Source organism: Rhinichthys klamathensis, unplaced genomic scaffold, assembly GCF_029890125.1.
Source record: "Rhinichthys klamathensis goyatoka isolate OS25496 unplaced genomic scaffold, OSU_Roscu_1.1 h1tg000210l_1, whole genome shotgun sequence".
Classification (NCBI taxonomy): Eukaryota; Metazoa; Chordata; class Actinopteri; order Cypriniformes; family Leuciscidae; genus Rhinichthys; species Rhinichthys klamathensis.
In genome coordinates this window covers 1752904-1770111 of record NW_026606735.1, presented here as the reverse complement: position 1 = coordinate 1770111, position 17208 = coordinate 1752904, and the positions used below count along the sequence as shown (strand labels likewise).

The 17208-nt window shown below is 36.9% G+C and overlaps 2 protein-coding genes across 4 annotated transcripts; one reads left to right on the top strand and one right to left on the bottom strand.

Annotated features, from left to right (window-relative positions):
- Window positions 1-957: 957 nt before the first annotated feature.
- poli (polymerase (DNA directed) iota) lies at window positions 958-7907 on the bottom strand. The gene is made up of 10 exons (XM_056263900.1): window positions 7725-7907; window positions 7409-7531; window positions 6978-7142; window positions 4392-4535; window positions 3928-4161; window positions 3674-3852; window positions 3123-3214; window positions 2928-3061; window positions 2609-2811; window positions 958-1816 (listed from the first exon to the last, which is right to left on the bottom strand). Exons 1-10 carry the CDS (start codon window positions 7792-7794, stop codon window positions 1004-1006), a joined length of 2157 nt encoding a protein of 718 aa, XP_056119875.1. The 5' UTR covers window positions 7795-7907; the 3' UTR covers window positions 958-1003.
- Window positions 7908-8852: 945 nt separating this feature from the next.
- pgam5 (PGAM family member 5, serine/threonine protein phosphatase, mitochondrial) lies at window positions 8853-16912 on the top strand. 3 transcript variants are annotated; one of them, XM_056263895.1, is made up of 6 exons: window positions 8854-9124; window positions 10472-10644; window positions 10747-10872; window positions 11444-11532; window positions 11903-12033; window positions 16069-16912. In XM_056263895.1, exons 1-6 carry the CDS (start codon window positions 8928-8930, stop codon window positions 16217-16219), a joined length of 867 nt encoding a protein of 288 aa, XP_056119870.1. In that variant the 5' UTR covers window positions 8854-8927; the 3' UTR covers window positions 16220-16912. The 3 variants fall into 3 exon arrangements, with proteins under 3 accessions (XP_056119871.1, XP_056119870.1, XP_056119868.1); XM_056263893.1 differs by having other exon boundaries at window positions 11900-12033; XM_056263896.1 differs by lacking the exon at window positions 11903-12033 and having other exon boundaries at window positions 8853-9124.
- Window positions 16913-17208: the final 296 nt, after the last annotated feature.

Genomic DNA, 17208 nt, shown 5'->3' with positions numbered 1-17208 from the left:
AACATAGACGGTGAAGAACTGCAACGCAACCGGAAGCAGCGCCGGAATTATATATATATTTTTTTTTTGCAATGATGGTGTAAAATTTAAACCAATGTTGTTGTTGTTGTTGTTTTTTGGTAAGGCTTCTACCCAGAATAAAAGATAAGAAATAAAATTAAAAGCTTCATAAAAACCATGAATGCTAAAAAGGATACGGTTTTTCAAAATAATAAACATTGGATAAGTAACATAAGATGGTTCTAAAAAACGTTTTCATTTTTCAAGGGTCCCAATTTAACCACCCAATTTTTGGTTTTACAGTCAAAGCTTAAGCCTAGTCCCAGACTAAAATGCATGTTTGAGCTGTTTTAACTGAAAGCAGTCTCAAGATGCACACCAGTGTTTTTCTAAGGCATGTTTATAAAGGCTACTTAAATGTCCTGATTTAACTTAAAATAAGCCCTTTCTGTGAAACCAGGCCATAAAAAAAACCTATTTTAATTTGTACTTTAAATTATCATTTAAATAATACTTAATATTATTGTTTTTACTGTATTTGTGTTCAAATCAATGCAGCCTTTGTGAGCATACTTCTTTAAAAAACGTATTTACCTACATTACCAACCCCAAACTTTTGAACAGTACAATATTTTACTGTTTATTTTATATGTAAACAAAGTGTTCAGCGTATATGACTTTATCAAAATGGTTATTTAAAGACAAGTGGTTTATTAACAAAATAAAACATATCTGACATCCTTAAAATAATATTTCACAGAAAAATAAAAAATTATGTCATGATTTACTCAGCCTAATTGTTCCAAACCTTGTTTGGACCTTGTTTCCCAGCATCCCCTGGGAGTGAGTCATACAGGTTTGACATGAGGACGAGTAAATCATGACAGAATTGACATATTCCTGTACTACTGAATACAAAGATATGGTTTACATAGTTATTTTTAACACTTATAAAAATAAAAATAAACTGATTTTATAAACAGACACTTAAGTGTTTCTGTCCTCAGTTGGGTTTAAAGTATTTCAGTATGTTGTTACACTGGCTGCCTTTAGCAGCGTTCTTCTTGTCTTTGGTATCGGAGGTTTTATGCGAGTGTTTGGACGGGATTTTGAGGACCGGTTTCTGCTGTTTCCACTCTGTCAGTAACTCCCTTTGCACATCAGCAGGAAGTTGTGAGAATACATAAGGGTCCACATTTGCAGGGATATCTGATTGAGGAGCCTGAGTGGTGGGTGGGATATCATGACTTTCCGTGTCTTTGATGAGCCCAGAATGTAATTCCATTGTGGACTGAGCAGATGACAAGGTCTTGTCGAGTTCATGGTTATGAGAAGCAGAATTTCTGTGATAATTCAGTGCTGACTCACAGCGTTCAGGTGTTCTTGGTTGGTTAAAAGTCAACGTGGAATGATCCGCTGGGTCGTCTTCAAAAGATGTGTCAGCAGATCCGTAAATGAGCTCTGCATAGTCTTTATTTTGAAAACCGGTAATCAGCTCCATCTGAATGTGCCCAGGAAGCAGTTTGAATACTTCCGGATCGACACCTGGAGGCAGCTTGGAACACAATGTCTCCTCTGGAACGTCGCTCATACAAGACTCTCTAATGTTCATGTTTGTAACTCGTGAGTGCTCAAAAACAGGCTGCATTGGACATATGGGGTTGATTGAAGTTGGCTGTGTTTGTGATACTTGGGCTGGAGATATCAACGTGTGTTCTATTGGTTTAATGCTGTTCCATGTTTTATCTTCTTTATGTAAAACATCTGCCTGAGTAAACTGGGAATTTGCTACAGACTCACAGAGATAAGGTTCCACCTAGTGAGAATTCAAAAGACAGATTCTGTTAACTTTTGCTGTTTCCAAGTTATTGTTAAAAGTTTAATACATAATTGTCAGTTAGCAAGACCTATATATGTGTGTGTGTGTGTGTGACGTGTGTGTGTGTGCTTTTTTTAAAATATATGAATACACTACTGTTCATAAGTTTGAGGTAAGCTATTAAATTAATCTTAAGTGACAGTACAGATTTAAAATGTTAGAAAACTATTTAATTTCAACATAAATGCTGTTCTTTCACAAAAAAATAAAATGATTTAGAAGTACAATAACTTTTTAATACTGATAATAATAAGCACCAAATCAGAATATTAGAATGTTTTCTGAAGGATCATGTGACTCTGAAGACTGGAGTAATGGCTGCTGAAAATTCAGGTTTGCACCACAGAAATAAATAATATTTTAATATATTAAAATAGACAACAGTTATTTGAAATTGTTATATTATTTCACAATATTATGTTTTTTACAGTATTTTTTAATCAAATAAATGCAGCCTTGGTGAGCATAAAAAAAAAAAAAAAAAAACATTAAAACAATCTTATACGTAATCTTATATTTTATATAAATATATTTATAAAATAAAAGGTGAACAGAATTATTAAAAATTAGTCCCTAATAAGCTTTTATCAAAGTTATTAAGATCTCTAAAAGTTCAGCCTTAGCATAAGTTTGGTTGAGAAATGAAGAAAGGCTTTGTTGTATTTTATAGTTAAAAATGCAGATATTTATTGTGTTTTATCAGAACTAATAACTCTAAAATGTACTGACCTGCCGTTGTGATGTCATTTGTGTTGTTGTAGGAGATTTCTGTGTGAAGAAAGAGGCGATGGAGCTCTTGCTGGAGCTTTTAGCCTGCAGGTTACTAAAACACACATTCAGCAGGGTCAGATGGAACGGTTCGCGTGTGTCCACCATTTTATGAAAGAGCTTCACTGACAATGACAGTAACTGGGGCACAGCCTCACTGTTTCCTAAGATAAAGAAAAGTGAATATGAATAACAGCACAGCACAATCATCTCTCAATAATTTGTGTACATACAGTAAAGGCATTATGCAGTTAAAGCATGCAAAAGAGCAGAACTGTACCGCATGTGATCTTGAGCCCGGTGTGTTTGGGTATCGGACACTGTCGGCTCTCTCGACTGAACCAGCGATTAGTGACCGTGTATCGGCGAATCGTCAGTCTGAATGTGTGTGGCTGCCTGCCGTCTTTGTGCATCCTACAGATCAAAAGTCTATTGTGTTTTACTTTACTCTGATATTGTAAAATATAGTTTTTACCTCTCAGTCAGGCTGGTGAGTAGTTCCTCAGTTTTTTTCACAACTTCCTCTTGTGTTGAAATTTTCTTGAACGAGTCCTCGTCGCTGAGAGACTGAAATATATCATTTATTTTACAGATGATTTTATCTTTCGTGCTGCATCATTCTTGCATCAGAGCTTGTAAAAATTGTTAAGCTTCACAAATATTTGGATATACTGTTTACACTATCGTTCATAGGTAAGATTTTCTTTAAAGAAATTAATACTTTTATTCACCATGGATGCATTAAATTAATCAAAAGACACAGTAAAGACATTTATATTGATAATGTTACAAAAAAATTTATTTAAAAAATATGCTGTTATTTTGACCTTTTTATTCATTTAAGGAATCCTGAAAGATATGCATCACGGTTTCCACAAAAGCACAACTTTTAAGCAACAATTAAGGAGCACAACTGTTTTCAAAATTGATAATAATAAGAAAATTTTCTTGATCAGAAAATCATCATATTAGAATGATTTCTGAAGGATCATATGACACTGAATCTATAATAATAATGGAGAATACCTGAGGAGGACCCGCAGATGTGACTGGAGACTCATCAATGCCACAGGCGAGGTTTTGAATTCTTTTAGCGGTCCCTTCACCAAACTCCTTTACCAGGTCAGGCAGAGGAAATAACTGTAGATCTCTCACACTGACCAGACCCAGAGCCTTTAGCTTCTCACGTGTCTTGTAACCAATCCCTGTAAACACAGCCAATGTTTACAGAATATAAACAGTATATGGCATGAGATGGGTGAGCTTATATGTCATCTTACCAGGCACTCTGATAAGTCCTGTAAGGCTGCTCATGAGCTCAGCAGTGCTGTACGGCAGGAGGGTGGTTTGCTGGTTGGGTTTAAAGGTGCCGGACACCAGCTTGGCCAAGAGTTTGTTGCTAGCGATGCCAGCACAGCCTGTTAGTCCCAGCACGCTGAAGATGGCTTGTCTCATCTCAGCTGCTATCACAGAGCCTACAGCCAGTCGGGCGTTCTCCTCATCAACTGCCACACCTGAAGATGAGCATGATGATTTATAATGACCGGAAATCTCTAGCAATTCTCCCATTGAACATGAAAAACAACAAGAAAAAGGGTATGCTGAATTCTTCCAATTCATTAACTGCCGGTTATGGGGTCTGAAACAGCAAACTTTGAATTACTAGTCTAGATTTGTAACCAATGCCCTACAACCACTGGTTTTAAAACTGTTAGTACTTGCTTGAAGTGGCTCTCCGACTCACATTCATGTTTATATATGTGTCCACTGAAGGAGAGATCTGAAATACGGGTCTCCTTCAGTCTTCTCTCCACTATTTCTGTAACGTCCATGTAGTTTTCGTCAAAGCCCAGCCTCTCCACTAGGGGGCAGTATGACATCAGCAAGTCTTGGGCAGATAAAGTCATTGAAAAGATATTTAACTTAGCATTATGCAAATATACACTTCAGTTCAAAATATCTTTTTTTATGCTTTTGACAGAAATCTTTTTTGCTCGCCAAGGTAGCATTTACAGTATTTAATCAAAACTACAGTAAAAACAGTAATATTGTGAAATATTATTATGATTTTAAATAACTGCTTTCTATTTTAATATCTATTTTAAAATATAATTTGTTCCTGTGATGGAAAAGCAGAATTTTAGCATCATTACTCCAGTCTTCAGTGTCACATGATCCTTCAGAAATAATTTTAATATGCTGATTTGGTGCTTAAGAAACCTTTCTTATTATCAATGAAATAGAAATCTTTTGTACTAACTTTATAAATGTCTTTACTGTAATTTTTGAACAATTCAGTGCGTCCTTGCTGAATAAAAGTATTTATTTCTCTAAAAAAAATCTTACTGACCCCAAACTTTTGAATTGTAGTATATAAAATATGCAGAGGTGGGTAGAGTATCCAAAAACTGTACTCAAGTAAAAGTACAAGTACTTATAGAAATATTTACTCAAAGTAAAAGTAAAAGTAATAATCTTAAAAGTTACTTGAGTAAGAGTAAAAAAGTATCCAATGAAAAAACTACTCAAGTAGTTAGTTACTAGTTACTTTGTATCACATAGGCCTATATATATATATACTGTATATATAACATGATATTATTTAGATATTTTTTTCATTTAAATTATTATCATAATTAGATAAGCTATATTTGCAACAAAAACAGAAGAGACAAACATTATTTCTGTATATTATATCTGTAGCCTGAAAACCATTGCCTGTCCTTTGGTTTGTATAATAGTATAGTAACTTATACAACTACATTTGGATTATTAGACAATGTCGGAATAAAGTGACTCTATGGAGTTTTGCATTCATATGTAAAGGGGTGGGAACCATTGACACAGATTAGAAAGTGTTAAAACTCTTCACATGTGCTCGCAGTCATGTCATGCCCAACACAAACAACGATCATCAAATACACGATCTTCTTCTGTCTGTTCTCCAAAATGTATTTAATTGTAGGCTATATTTATGAAAGCATCTTTAAACTGGTTAACTGAGTCTAATAAGGCAGGCAAAGGCATTCGCTTTCAAGTCGAGTTCGCACGCCACTGCGCAATACACATTGTGTGTGTACAAACATTCATAAACTGCACGATGATAGCTTATTTATTGTATAACTATAAAGTAATGTATATGTCCAAAAAAAGGGTAATGTCATACTTTGTAGTAGTAATAATCTGTTTGGTTGTAAAATGTATTACCCGAATGAAATCGAATGTATCGTCGTGTGGAATAATTCATTCACAGACAGCTTACGAAGTAACATACGAAGATGTTCAACTAATAAAGATCTTCATCGCTGGCAAAAAATATGATGCATTTGCAGATTTACTTTCTAGACTGTGTAGCCTACTGTAGACTGTGGACCGCCACTTCATACAACGCTCTTGATGTTCTTAAATCTTCCTGTTACGACTCCGAGACGATTCAGTGCCTGCAGGAAACTGAACAGATCATTCAAACTGATTCGCGAACCGATTTAGACAGATCTGCCCAACTTGTTTGATGAAGTCTTTGAACAGAATCGACTCAAAAGAGTGATTCATTTGTGAATTGAGCATCGCTCATGCCCAGAAAAAAGAGAGAGTGCGCGCTTAGAATAACGCTTTTAACAACATATTGCATTAAAATAAAGTAACGAGAGGAACGTCGCCCAACGTAACGAAGTAAAAGTACAGTTTTTTCATTAGAAATGTACTTGAGTTAAAGTAAAAGTACCCACAATTAAATCTACTATTAAAAGTAAAAAATTTCCAAAAAAATACTCAAGTAAATGTAACGAAGTAAATGTACTTCGTTACTACCCACCTCTGAAAATATGCAAATATATATATATATATATTAGGGCTGTCAAATGATTAATCGTGATTAATCACATCCAAAATAAAAGTTTTTTTTACATAATATATGTGGGTGCACTGTGTATAATTATATTATATATATAAATATACACACATGCTTGTATATATTTAAGAAATATTTTCATGTATATACTGTATATAGATTTATATATAATTGATATTATATATAAATATTTTATATATAAATAATATTTTTTTCTTAAATATACATGCATGTGTGTGTATTTATATATATACAAAATAATTATACACAGTGCACCCACATATATTATGTAAAAAAAACTTTTATTTTGGATGTGATTAATCGTGATTAATCATTTGACAGCCCTAATATATATATATATATATATATAAACAATCGAATTATATTATAGTATATTCATTGTCATTATAATTATATATAATACATACACTTTACAAACACATAATAAAATATGTAAAAGAAAAAAAAGTATGATCTGACCAGTGACTTTGTAGGATATCTCTCTGTAATTGGTGAGATCTTCTCCTTTCACTAGCACCAGCTGTGGGCATTTCTCCACTGCATCAGTCACTGACATCAGCTTGGTCACGCCTTGTTCTCTCGCCACATAGTTACATGTCACAATAATGTATTTCTGCTGTATGCCTAAGAGACCAAAGATGTAGACAGAGCAAGTATGGCATTACATATGTCAGAAGGATAGGAATGAGGTTCGAGTATTTTTATGAATTTGTAGTCAGTTTACTTATTTCTGTATTACTTGACTGTGCACATTTGTATATTTATGATTGGATTTGTTTAGCAGAACAATTCATGTGTTTTTGTCTGTATTATTTCAGTAACTGCACCGAGACATATCTGTTGTATATTTAGTGAAATAATGTTTTAAAGTTTATACTCTGGTGTTTTACCAAGAGGTTTGGTTCGGAGGGCTGGATTTCGGATCATCTCAACTTGTGCATAGAAGCAGTCCAGGTCAAAATGCAGAATCACTTTATGAGATATGGAAGTAACTCTGTTAGTGATACTTCCTTCTGAAATGATAGATCACATATTATTCAAATTAAAGTCTTTATTGCAAACTAAAGCTGTCATGAGACATATGCTGTGCATTTAGACTAAGCAAACATGTGTGCGTAAGTAAATAATGTCCATAATATTCATGCAATACTTAAATAATAACATACTTATACTGACGTTCACATAGTTGTCCAGCTATGAACCCACCTGTCTCCAGCATGTCTGACTCTAAGCTGCGATCCCAGTCATTGTTGTCTCCCTCCTCATCCGTGTCCATCTTTACTATAAAGTAAGAGACAGATATGCGGGTATATGATACGCACAAACAAAGTAAAACAACAATTTTAATCAACAACAGCAAAACATGTCGCCACCAATATCAAAACATAAACCCACTGCTCATGGGCAACATTTGCTGTCACTTTACTGCCACCTATAGGTCTGGAGCAAAATACACAATAATATTACATAATATAAATAATAATTTCGTTTAATTGGACAGTAAACCAGTGGAATTAATGTAGCCTATGCATTGCTATCTATTGAATACAAAACAGAAATCAAATAAATCAAATAAATCATAATCTAAATATGTAATCAATTCAATGTGTTTAATTATATAAATGAGTATTTAAGCATATTTGGAACTGTTTCAACTGTTACGATAATTATCTATTAAATAATAATAATAAAATACCATTCTATACAAACTCATAATAGAAATATATAATATCACACAAAATATAAATCATAATTTATTTTTTATTAGACAGAGTTAATGTAGGTAGGCATTACCTTTTATTAGAGAGCTTTTCTTTCTTAAAAGGAATTATATAAAGTGATACAGAAAGATTATGTAAATCATAAAAATAAACATGTAATCAGTTCAATATGTTTTAAAACGTATAATTAATTGAATAAAATACCATGGGTATTTAAGCGTATTTAAAACTTTAAAATATGAAAGTTTATTGTTTTTATTTTTTAATAATCTCAAAATTGTTGAACTATAAAACTGACATGACATAAACTGTTACTTTGTATTTTGGAGGCTTTTATTTTGAAAATGGATGTGCCGTTTAGTCACTGTTTTCAAAAATAAAGTCGTGACTGCTTTTGGAAGTTCTGTTTATATCACTTAAAACCCTTTATTTGTGGAGTCCAAATACACTCTTACTCGTGGTTTAGGGGAAAAACACATATTCGTGATTGCAGGGTCTAAGTGACTGTCAATTATTTTGCTTTACGTTTTGAGAAAGGAGGAAACAGTGACACTTCCTCAGCGGAGTGAGTGACTCATAGCGACTGACTGATGCGTCATACCCTTTTTTTTTTTTACAGTCTATGGTCATACCGCTGAAGAGCAGCCGCTAGTTACTCTGCATTGATTCCTGTCCTGTCTTTTGAGTCATGTCGTTTCGGAAAGCGGTCAGTCTCGCGTGCGGGTTCGCCGGTGGATCTGCGGTGCTGGTGTGCGCGGCGGTCGCGGCAGATAATCACGGGTACTTCGGGGAGCGATGCCGATTCAGAAAGACTCTGGCTGCCGTGCACGCAGCGCAGCCTTCGGCATTTCCCACTGCGAACGGATGGGATTATAATTGGGACAAGTAAGAAATAGAGGGTTATTTCCGATTGATTACTATTGTATTTACATTCTATTTCGAGGATTCTGGAGGAGCACACCATGGCACAACCATGCTGCATGTTCAGAAAACCATTAACTTAGTATTGCCAGTAAACGTTATGGGGCAGCCTTAGGTAAAATGCCTTGATCAATGGTGATAATTAATGGATCACCCAGTTTAAAGTTTGATCTTAAATCCTTTGGCTTTGATCCCAGGTCTTTAACTACATTTGGCACTGATTGAAATGGTGTCACTGATCTTATTGGCTCAGGAAGTTGTAGTCAGACCTTGGGTGCGTTTCCCAAAAGCATCGTTAGCCAACTATGGTCGCAAGTTCCATTGCACACTCTATGCGCTGAGACCATAGTTGGCTTTGGAAAACGCACCCTTGGTTAATTGTCACTAATAGAGTACTTGCCTAATGTGCTTTCTTATAAGTGTCTGCTACCAACTGATGTTTTCAATCTCAGATATACCCTTGTATTATGGTCAAAATCTGGGGATGAGTTTTATGGTGGGGATCAAATTGACCCTAACTGGATTTAATAAAATAAATAAATCAGGGAAACTATGAAAAATACATCAACACTACTCACACTTTGTGTTAAACTGTGAATATTATAAAAATTACTGTAGTTATTTTTAACTGATAAAAAAAAATCACACCTTGAATACAGTATATGCATAAATGCATAAATGTAAATTAAAATACACTTAAGGCTAATTTACACTGCACCAAAACGCAATAACCAGATTACAGGACGTCACTTCTCAGACATTCCACAACCCGACAAAAGCCAATGGAACATGTTCAATCGGAGAAAACAAGGTCTGACCAATGGGAAAATACACACTGACTGATCCTACAAAACGAACATGTCTGTTGGCATTAGTCGATGTCTGTCGGTGCTGTGTGAATTAGTCTTTAAAGGATAGTTGAGAAACTGTAATAAAATCTTCAAAAAATGCTTTTATTTCTGGTCTTTGCCTTTGTGTAATATGTGGTTCAAATTGACCCTCAAGCTTCATAATCATAATAGATATCACGTGCACACATTCTATGAAAATGTTCATGAGAAAAAACAGATTAAACTATTTCTCAGAACTCACTCAATAATAAAAATGGGTCAGTTTGAAATACTGAGTGTTTAAATGTCTTTCAACCAATTGCATAGTCTCTAAAGAGTGTCTTAATTAACCGTCAGGTTTCTCCCAGTATAGCTCAACTATTTGCTGTAGTGTAGTGTTTGTATTTACTACAGTAACCACCAATGTCATTGCTTACTAAATTGAGTTCAGTGGGCCTAATTTGTGTTTTGACGCTTTCAGACGTGAGCCCTCCTCTATGGTGAACGGGAAGAGAAAGGAGAGTGCTGGTGACAGCGGAAATCCAGATGGGGAGAACAACAAACCCAAGGCCACACGCTACATCTGCCTCATCCGACACTCTCAGTACAACCTCAAGGGGGAAGGAGATAAAGAGAGGGTCTTGACGCCTTTAGGTACTGATCCCTCAGCATATATTAAAATAATAGAGATGCTGAGCCTAATCCATTAGATGTTACATTAAGCCAAAAAATTGTTGGTTCCTGTCTTGGCTGCAGGACGTGAACAGGCTGAGTTAACAGGACAGAGATTAGCAGCGCTCGGATTGAAGTACGATGTGCTCATCCACTCCTCCATGACCAGAGCAACAGAGACAGCCAACATCATCAGCAAATACCTGCCAGGTACAGTCTCATTCTACAGTCATATTCTGATCAAATTATGATAGGATAAATCATACAAGGCAAAATGGCCGGGATGTATTCATACTTCTGCAGACAAGTAACCTTTTAACAATAAATAAGGTTGTTACAATGCCAATGTTTCAGATGAAATTCATATTTTCTATATTATATGAATACTCGCCAAGACTGGCATTTCAACATAACTTTGTATGTATTTGTCTGTTTAGGCTAAAAAAAAGTGAAAAATTACTTAATTCAATTCTTATGTGCTAGGTGTAAACATCTGTCAGAAAAGCGTGCGAATAGCGAATGAATTCTCTTTCGCGTCTTATTGTGCTTAAACGGTTTAAAATTTAAACGGGTAAGCCTTATAAATGCATAGAAAGAATAAACTTTCATGACAATGCAATGTCACATGAACATAACTGACCTACCAATTTCGGCCTGTACATTTTAGCTTGAACCGTTCCTGTAATGTGTGCTAATTAAATATTATGAATTGATATTTCATGTTGTAAAGTGCTGCCATTGTAGAGATTCAGAAAGGTTATTTGTTTCACTTACGTTTTAGGAGTGGAGCTTGAAAGCTGTGATTTACTGCGAGAGGGTGCGCCCATAGAGCCCGTCCCACCTGTCACTCACTGGAAACCAGAGGCAGCGGTCAGTGCAAAACACAAAGTCTTGCTTAGCCCATCTGAAGGCATTATTATCACTCATTTGAAGTCTAAGTCTATGTCTTTGTGTGTTGAGTTTCTGTTGATGACTCGGTGAGCTCATAACAGAACACACCGCTAATGTTAGTGCTGGCGTACAAAACCCACAATAAAACCATCTCAAATCCCTTCACCAAACATCAAACGCACATTTTGCTTCTTTAGTATTTTTCTGCTGGTCATGCTAAAGCCTGATGTCTGAAATGTTGTTGTTGTTTGATGAGGAATGTTGAGTTTGGTTTTTGTCGTGGGTGCGCCGTGGAGTCCTTCCTGTCCTCACGTGGATGGTTGTGAAACTCTTGTGCTGGTTTCAGCAGTACCACGAGGACGGCGCACGGATCGAGGCAGCGTTCCGCCGGTACATCCACCGAGCCGACCCCAAGCAGAAGGAGGACAGCTTCGAGATTATCGTCTGTCATGCTAATGTCATCCGCTATTTTGTGTGCAGGTTTGTGTTCGCTTGCTACTCAGTCCAGTCTCTTTATCCTCCTTTTTGTCCTCTTGAAAGCTTTTCTGAAAACCATAAATAGTCTGTCCATTAAAAAAGTGCAATCGTAAGTATGCTCTGATCACTTTTTTATTGTTATGCGCGTGTGGTTGCAAAAGTTTTGTGGAAGCCCAAAAATAATGCTTTGGTAAAGCATAAAAGTCAGATTTATGAGATACTTGTCATTGAGACAAAAAGTTGAATATATGAGATCAAAAGTCAAAGTAAAAAATTATGAGTTAATAATGAATAATTCAGAGTTTTTAATATAACATACTTTTTATGTGATAATTTTAGTGCTGTCAAATTGATTAATCATGAATCATGATTAATCACGTCTAACAAAAGTTTTTGTTTATATGTGTGTATATATGTTATATATATATATATATATATATATATATACACTCACCGGCCACTTTATTAGGTACCCCATGCTAGTAACGGGTTGGACCCCCTTTTGCCTTCAGAACTGCCTCAATTCTTCGTGGCATAGATTCAACAAGGTGCTGGAAGCATTCCTCAGGGAGTTTGGTCCATATTGACATGATGGCATCACACAGTTGCCGCAGATTTGTCGGCTGCACATCCATGATGCGAATCTCCCGTTCCACCACATCCCAAAGATGCTCTATTGGATTGAGATCTGGGGACTATGGAGGCCATTTTAGTACAGTGAACTCATTGTCATGTTCAAGAAAACCAATTTGAAATGATTCGAGCTTTGTGCCATGGTGCATTATCCTGCTGGAAGTAGCCATCAGAGGATGGGTACATGGTGGCCATAAAGGGATGGACATGGTCAGAAACAATGCTCAGGTAGGCCGTGGCATTTAAACGATGCCCAATTGGCACTAAGGGGCCTAAAGTGTGCCAAGAAAACATCCCCCACACCATTACACCACCACCACCAGCCTGCTCAGTGGTAACAAGGCATGATGGATCCATGTTCTCATTCTGTTTACGCCAAATTCTGACTCTACCATCTGAATGTCTCAACAGAAATCGAGACTCATCAGACCAGGCAACATTTTTCCAGTCTTCAACTGTCCAATTTTGGTGAGCTCTTGCAAATTGTAGCCTCTTTTTCCTATTTGTAGTGGAGATGAGTGGTACCCGGTGGGGTCTTCTGCTGTTGTAGCCCATCCGCCTCAAGGTTCGACGTACTGTGCGTTCAGAGATGCTCTTCTGCCCACCTTGGTTGTAACGGGTGGTTATTTGAGTCACTGTTGCCCTTCTATCAGCTCGAACCAGTCTGGCCATTCTCCTCTGACCTCTGGCATCAACAAGGCATTTCCGCCCACAGAACTGCCGCTCACTGGATGTTTTTTCTTTTTCGGACCATTCTCTGTAAACCCTAGAGATGGTTGTGCGTGAAAATCCCAGTAGATTAGCAGTTTCTGAAATACTCAGACCAGCCCTTCTGGCACCAACAATCATGCCACGTTCAAAGTCACTCAAATCACCTTTCTTCCCCATACTGATGCTCGGTTTGAACTGCAGGAGATTGTCTTGACCATGTCTACATGCCTAAATGCACTGAGTTGCCGCCATGTGATTGGCTGCTTAGAAATTAAGTGTTAACGAGCAGTTGGACAGGTGTACCTAATAAAGTGGCCGGTGAGTGTATATATATATATACTGTATATATATACTGTATATATATGTGTGTGTGTGTGTGCGCGTGTCTGTGTGTATATACACACACTATATATATATTTAAATAAATATGCATACATATATGTGTGTGTACACATACACACATATATATACACTCACCGGCCACTTTATTAGGTACCCCATGCTAGTAACGGGTTGGACCCCCTTTTGCCTTCAGAACTGCCTCAATTCTTCGTGGCATAGATTCAACAAGGTGCTGGAAGCATTCCTCAGGGAGTTTGGTCCATATTGACATGATGGCATCATACAGTTGCCGCAGATTTGTCGGCTGCACATCCATGATGCGAATCTCCCGTTCCACCACATCCCAAAGATGCTCTATTGGGTTGAGATCTGGTGACTGTGGAGGCCATTTTAGTACAGTGAACTCATTGTCATGTTCAAGAAACCAATTTGAAATGATTAGAGCTTTGTGACATGGTGGAAGTAGCCATCAGAGGATGGGTACATGGTGGCCATAAAGGGATGGACATGGTCAGAAACAATGCTCAGGTAGGCCGTGGCATTTAAACGATGCCCAATTGGCACTAAGGGGCCTAAAGTGTGCCAGGAAAACATCCCCCACACCATTACACCACCACCACCAGCCTGCACAGTGGTAACAAGGCATGATGGTTCCATGTTCTCATTCTGTTTACGCCAAATTCTGACTCTAACATCTGAATGTCTCAACAGAAATCGAGACTCATCAGACCAGGCAACATTTTTCCAGTCTTCAACTGTTCAATTTTGGTGAGCTCTTGCAAATTGTAGCCTCTTTTTCCTATTTGTAGTGGAGATGAGTGGTACCCGGTGGAGTCTTCTGCTGTTGTAGCCCATCCGCCTCAAGGTTGTGCGTGTTGTGGCTTCACAAATGCTTTGCTGCATACCTCGGTTGTAACGAGTGGTTATTTCAGTCACTGTTGCCCTTCTATCAGCTCGAACCAGTCTGGCCATTCTCCTCTGACCTCTGGCATCAACAAGGCATTTCCGCCCACAGAACTGCCGCTCACTGGATGTTTTTTCTTTTTCGGACCATTCTCTGTAAACCCTAGAGATGGTTGTGCGTGAAAATCCCAGTAGATTAGCAGTTTCTGAAATACTCAGACCAGCCCTTCTGGCACCAACAATCATGCCACGTTCAAAGTCACTCAAATCACCTTTCTTCCCCATACTGATGCTCGGTTTGAACTGCAGGAGATTGTCTTGACCATGTCTACATGCCTAAATGCACTGAGTTGCCGCCATGTGATTGGCTGCTTAGAAATTAAGTGTTAACGAGCAGTTGGACAGGTGTACCTAATAAAGTGGCCGGTGAGTGTATATATATATGTGTGTGTGTATACATATACAGTATAAATACACACATATATAAACAAAAACGTCAACGTCAGATGTGATCGATTGGACAGCACTAGATTATTTTTACATTTTATCTCATAATTATGACTAGTATATTATAAATTCTTCTTTTTATATTCATCATAATCATGATTTACCAAAGCATGATTTTTTCTTTCCTTATGTGCCAGAAATGGGTTTTCATATTGAATATGTGGAATTCATAAAAAAACTCTGTTTGCAATGCAACCTTTTATCATTGATTCTTGCTTAGTCAAACATCGCGATTCATCCCTCTAACACTCAAACTTTAACAGTGTTAAAGAATGTTGTTAAATGTTGTGAACAGTGTTAAAGTTTAGCATATGAAAAAAGCCCATAGACTTACATTGAATGAACTTTTTAACCCATATCTAGATTATGGGTTTTATAATATCCATATCCATAATATCTCAGAGACTTGGGGTTGGGACAGTAAGAAACTGCTCAGACACTAGCAACTGCATAGTATAATGTTAGTATGATTTTTAAATCATAAATGGTCATAATTTAGTAAATGAAAGCCATTTTCTACCCTGATTTGAACGCTTTGTGTCTGCTGTAAGTCTTCAATGCAAACGCCCACTGCTATGATTGACTAGCGCCTTTGCATATGAAATAACGATTTCAACTCGATTTCTGCACTCTCACGAATGCTTTCATCATAACTAACAATGCAAACACGATGTAAATAAGATTAAAGCATCATCATTGATTATAACGGGAGTTTTGGCAGGAGACGAGAACTCACTAATAAACTCACGCTGTGATTGACAGCTCCAGAAATTATAAAGAGAGCATTCTTTGATCGCTTTCTGTATATAATTTAATCATAATTGAAATAATTTTCACATATAATCTGATCGTTCATATGACTTGTATTGTCAGTTACATGCTGAGGTCATGGTTTACACTCTTTCAAATAAAGTGTCTGTTAAAAGCGTGTGTTTGTTCCAGGGCTCTGCAGTTTCCTCCCGAGGGCTGGCTGAGGATGGGCCTGAACAACGGCAGCATCACCTGGCTGACGATTCGTCCCAGTGGCCGAGTGGGTCTCCGATCGCTGGGAGACTCCGGCTTCATGCCTCCAGATAAACTCACCCGGACATGACGTTCTCAAGCTAGACCAGCATGGCCTCATTACAGCCGAGAACTGAAGGATAGCTGAGATGGACAGACGTTAGAGTTTCAAAGGGTCAAAACCTTTCCGGAAATGTTCTGCTGAACGCCGTCTGAAATATGAACATGCCATTTTCGATTCCAAAAATTCCAAAATACGGAATGTGATTTCAAATTCACCGCCTCATATAGCGAGTTTAATAATAATCATACATGGCTGCAGTTTAGGAGAACATTGCTGTGAAAAATGTCCTTTGCAACTCTACAATCTGTTGCTGTAGTGATCGGTTCTCCTTAAGTGTCTTGAGTGTACTGATTTTGTATTTTTTAAAAGAGACAAGTTAATGATTATTGATATTTCTCCAATTAGACACTCCTGTGCCATGCTGATCAATAGCTGTGATGGAAAGGTGAAAGTAACCAGCAAGTGTACTTTTTTACGTTTATAAAGACTTTTTCCCGGAGCATCTTGCAAACTCTGGAGGCCTTGTTGAGGCAGGTGGTGTCTGTTTGCACTGTTTACGTGGTTATGTTTGTTTTAGAGGCAAGGTGTGAGTGAATTTGCTAAAATGTGAGAATCTTGCCACTGAGGAGGACTCTGTATTAATGTTTGATGATTGTTTGTACACAAAGAAAACTGACAGTAAAATTTTTTCATTGAGCTGGCATTCAGTGTTTGTGTCATACATTAAAAAAAAGTCATATTTCAGTTCAAAATTAAATTGTGATGCTTAATAAATGACCTGTATGATTAGGGACATTAAGCCATAAATAATTTTAGCATTTTTATTACCATAATACAGTAAACCAATACTACTTACATTAAATACTCAAAACAATCCTAGTCGGACACATGTTTTGTTGTTTATGCAAAAGATACCCGTTTATTTCTGGGATAAATATGCAGATATTTGTCTATTTTCATAAGATACACTACGGTTCAAAAGTTTGGGTTTTTTTGTAATACGTTTTTTCAGCAAG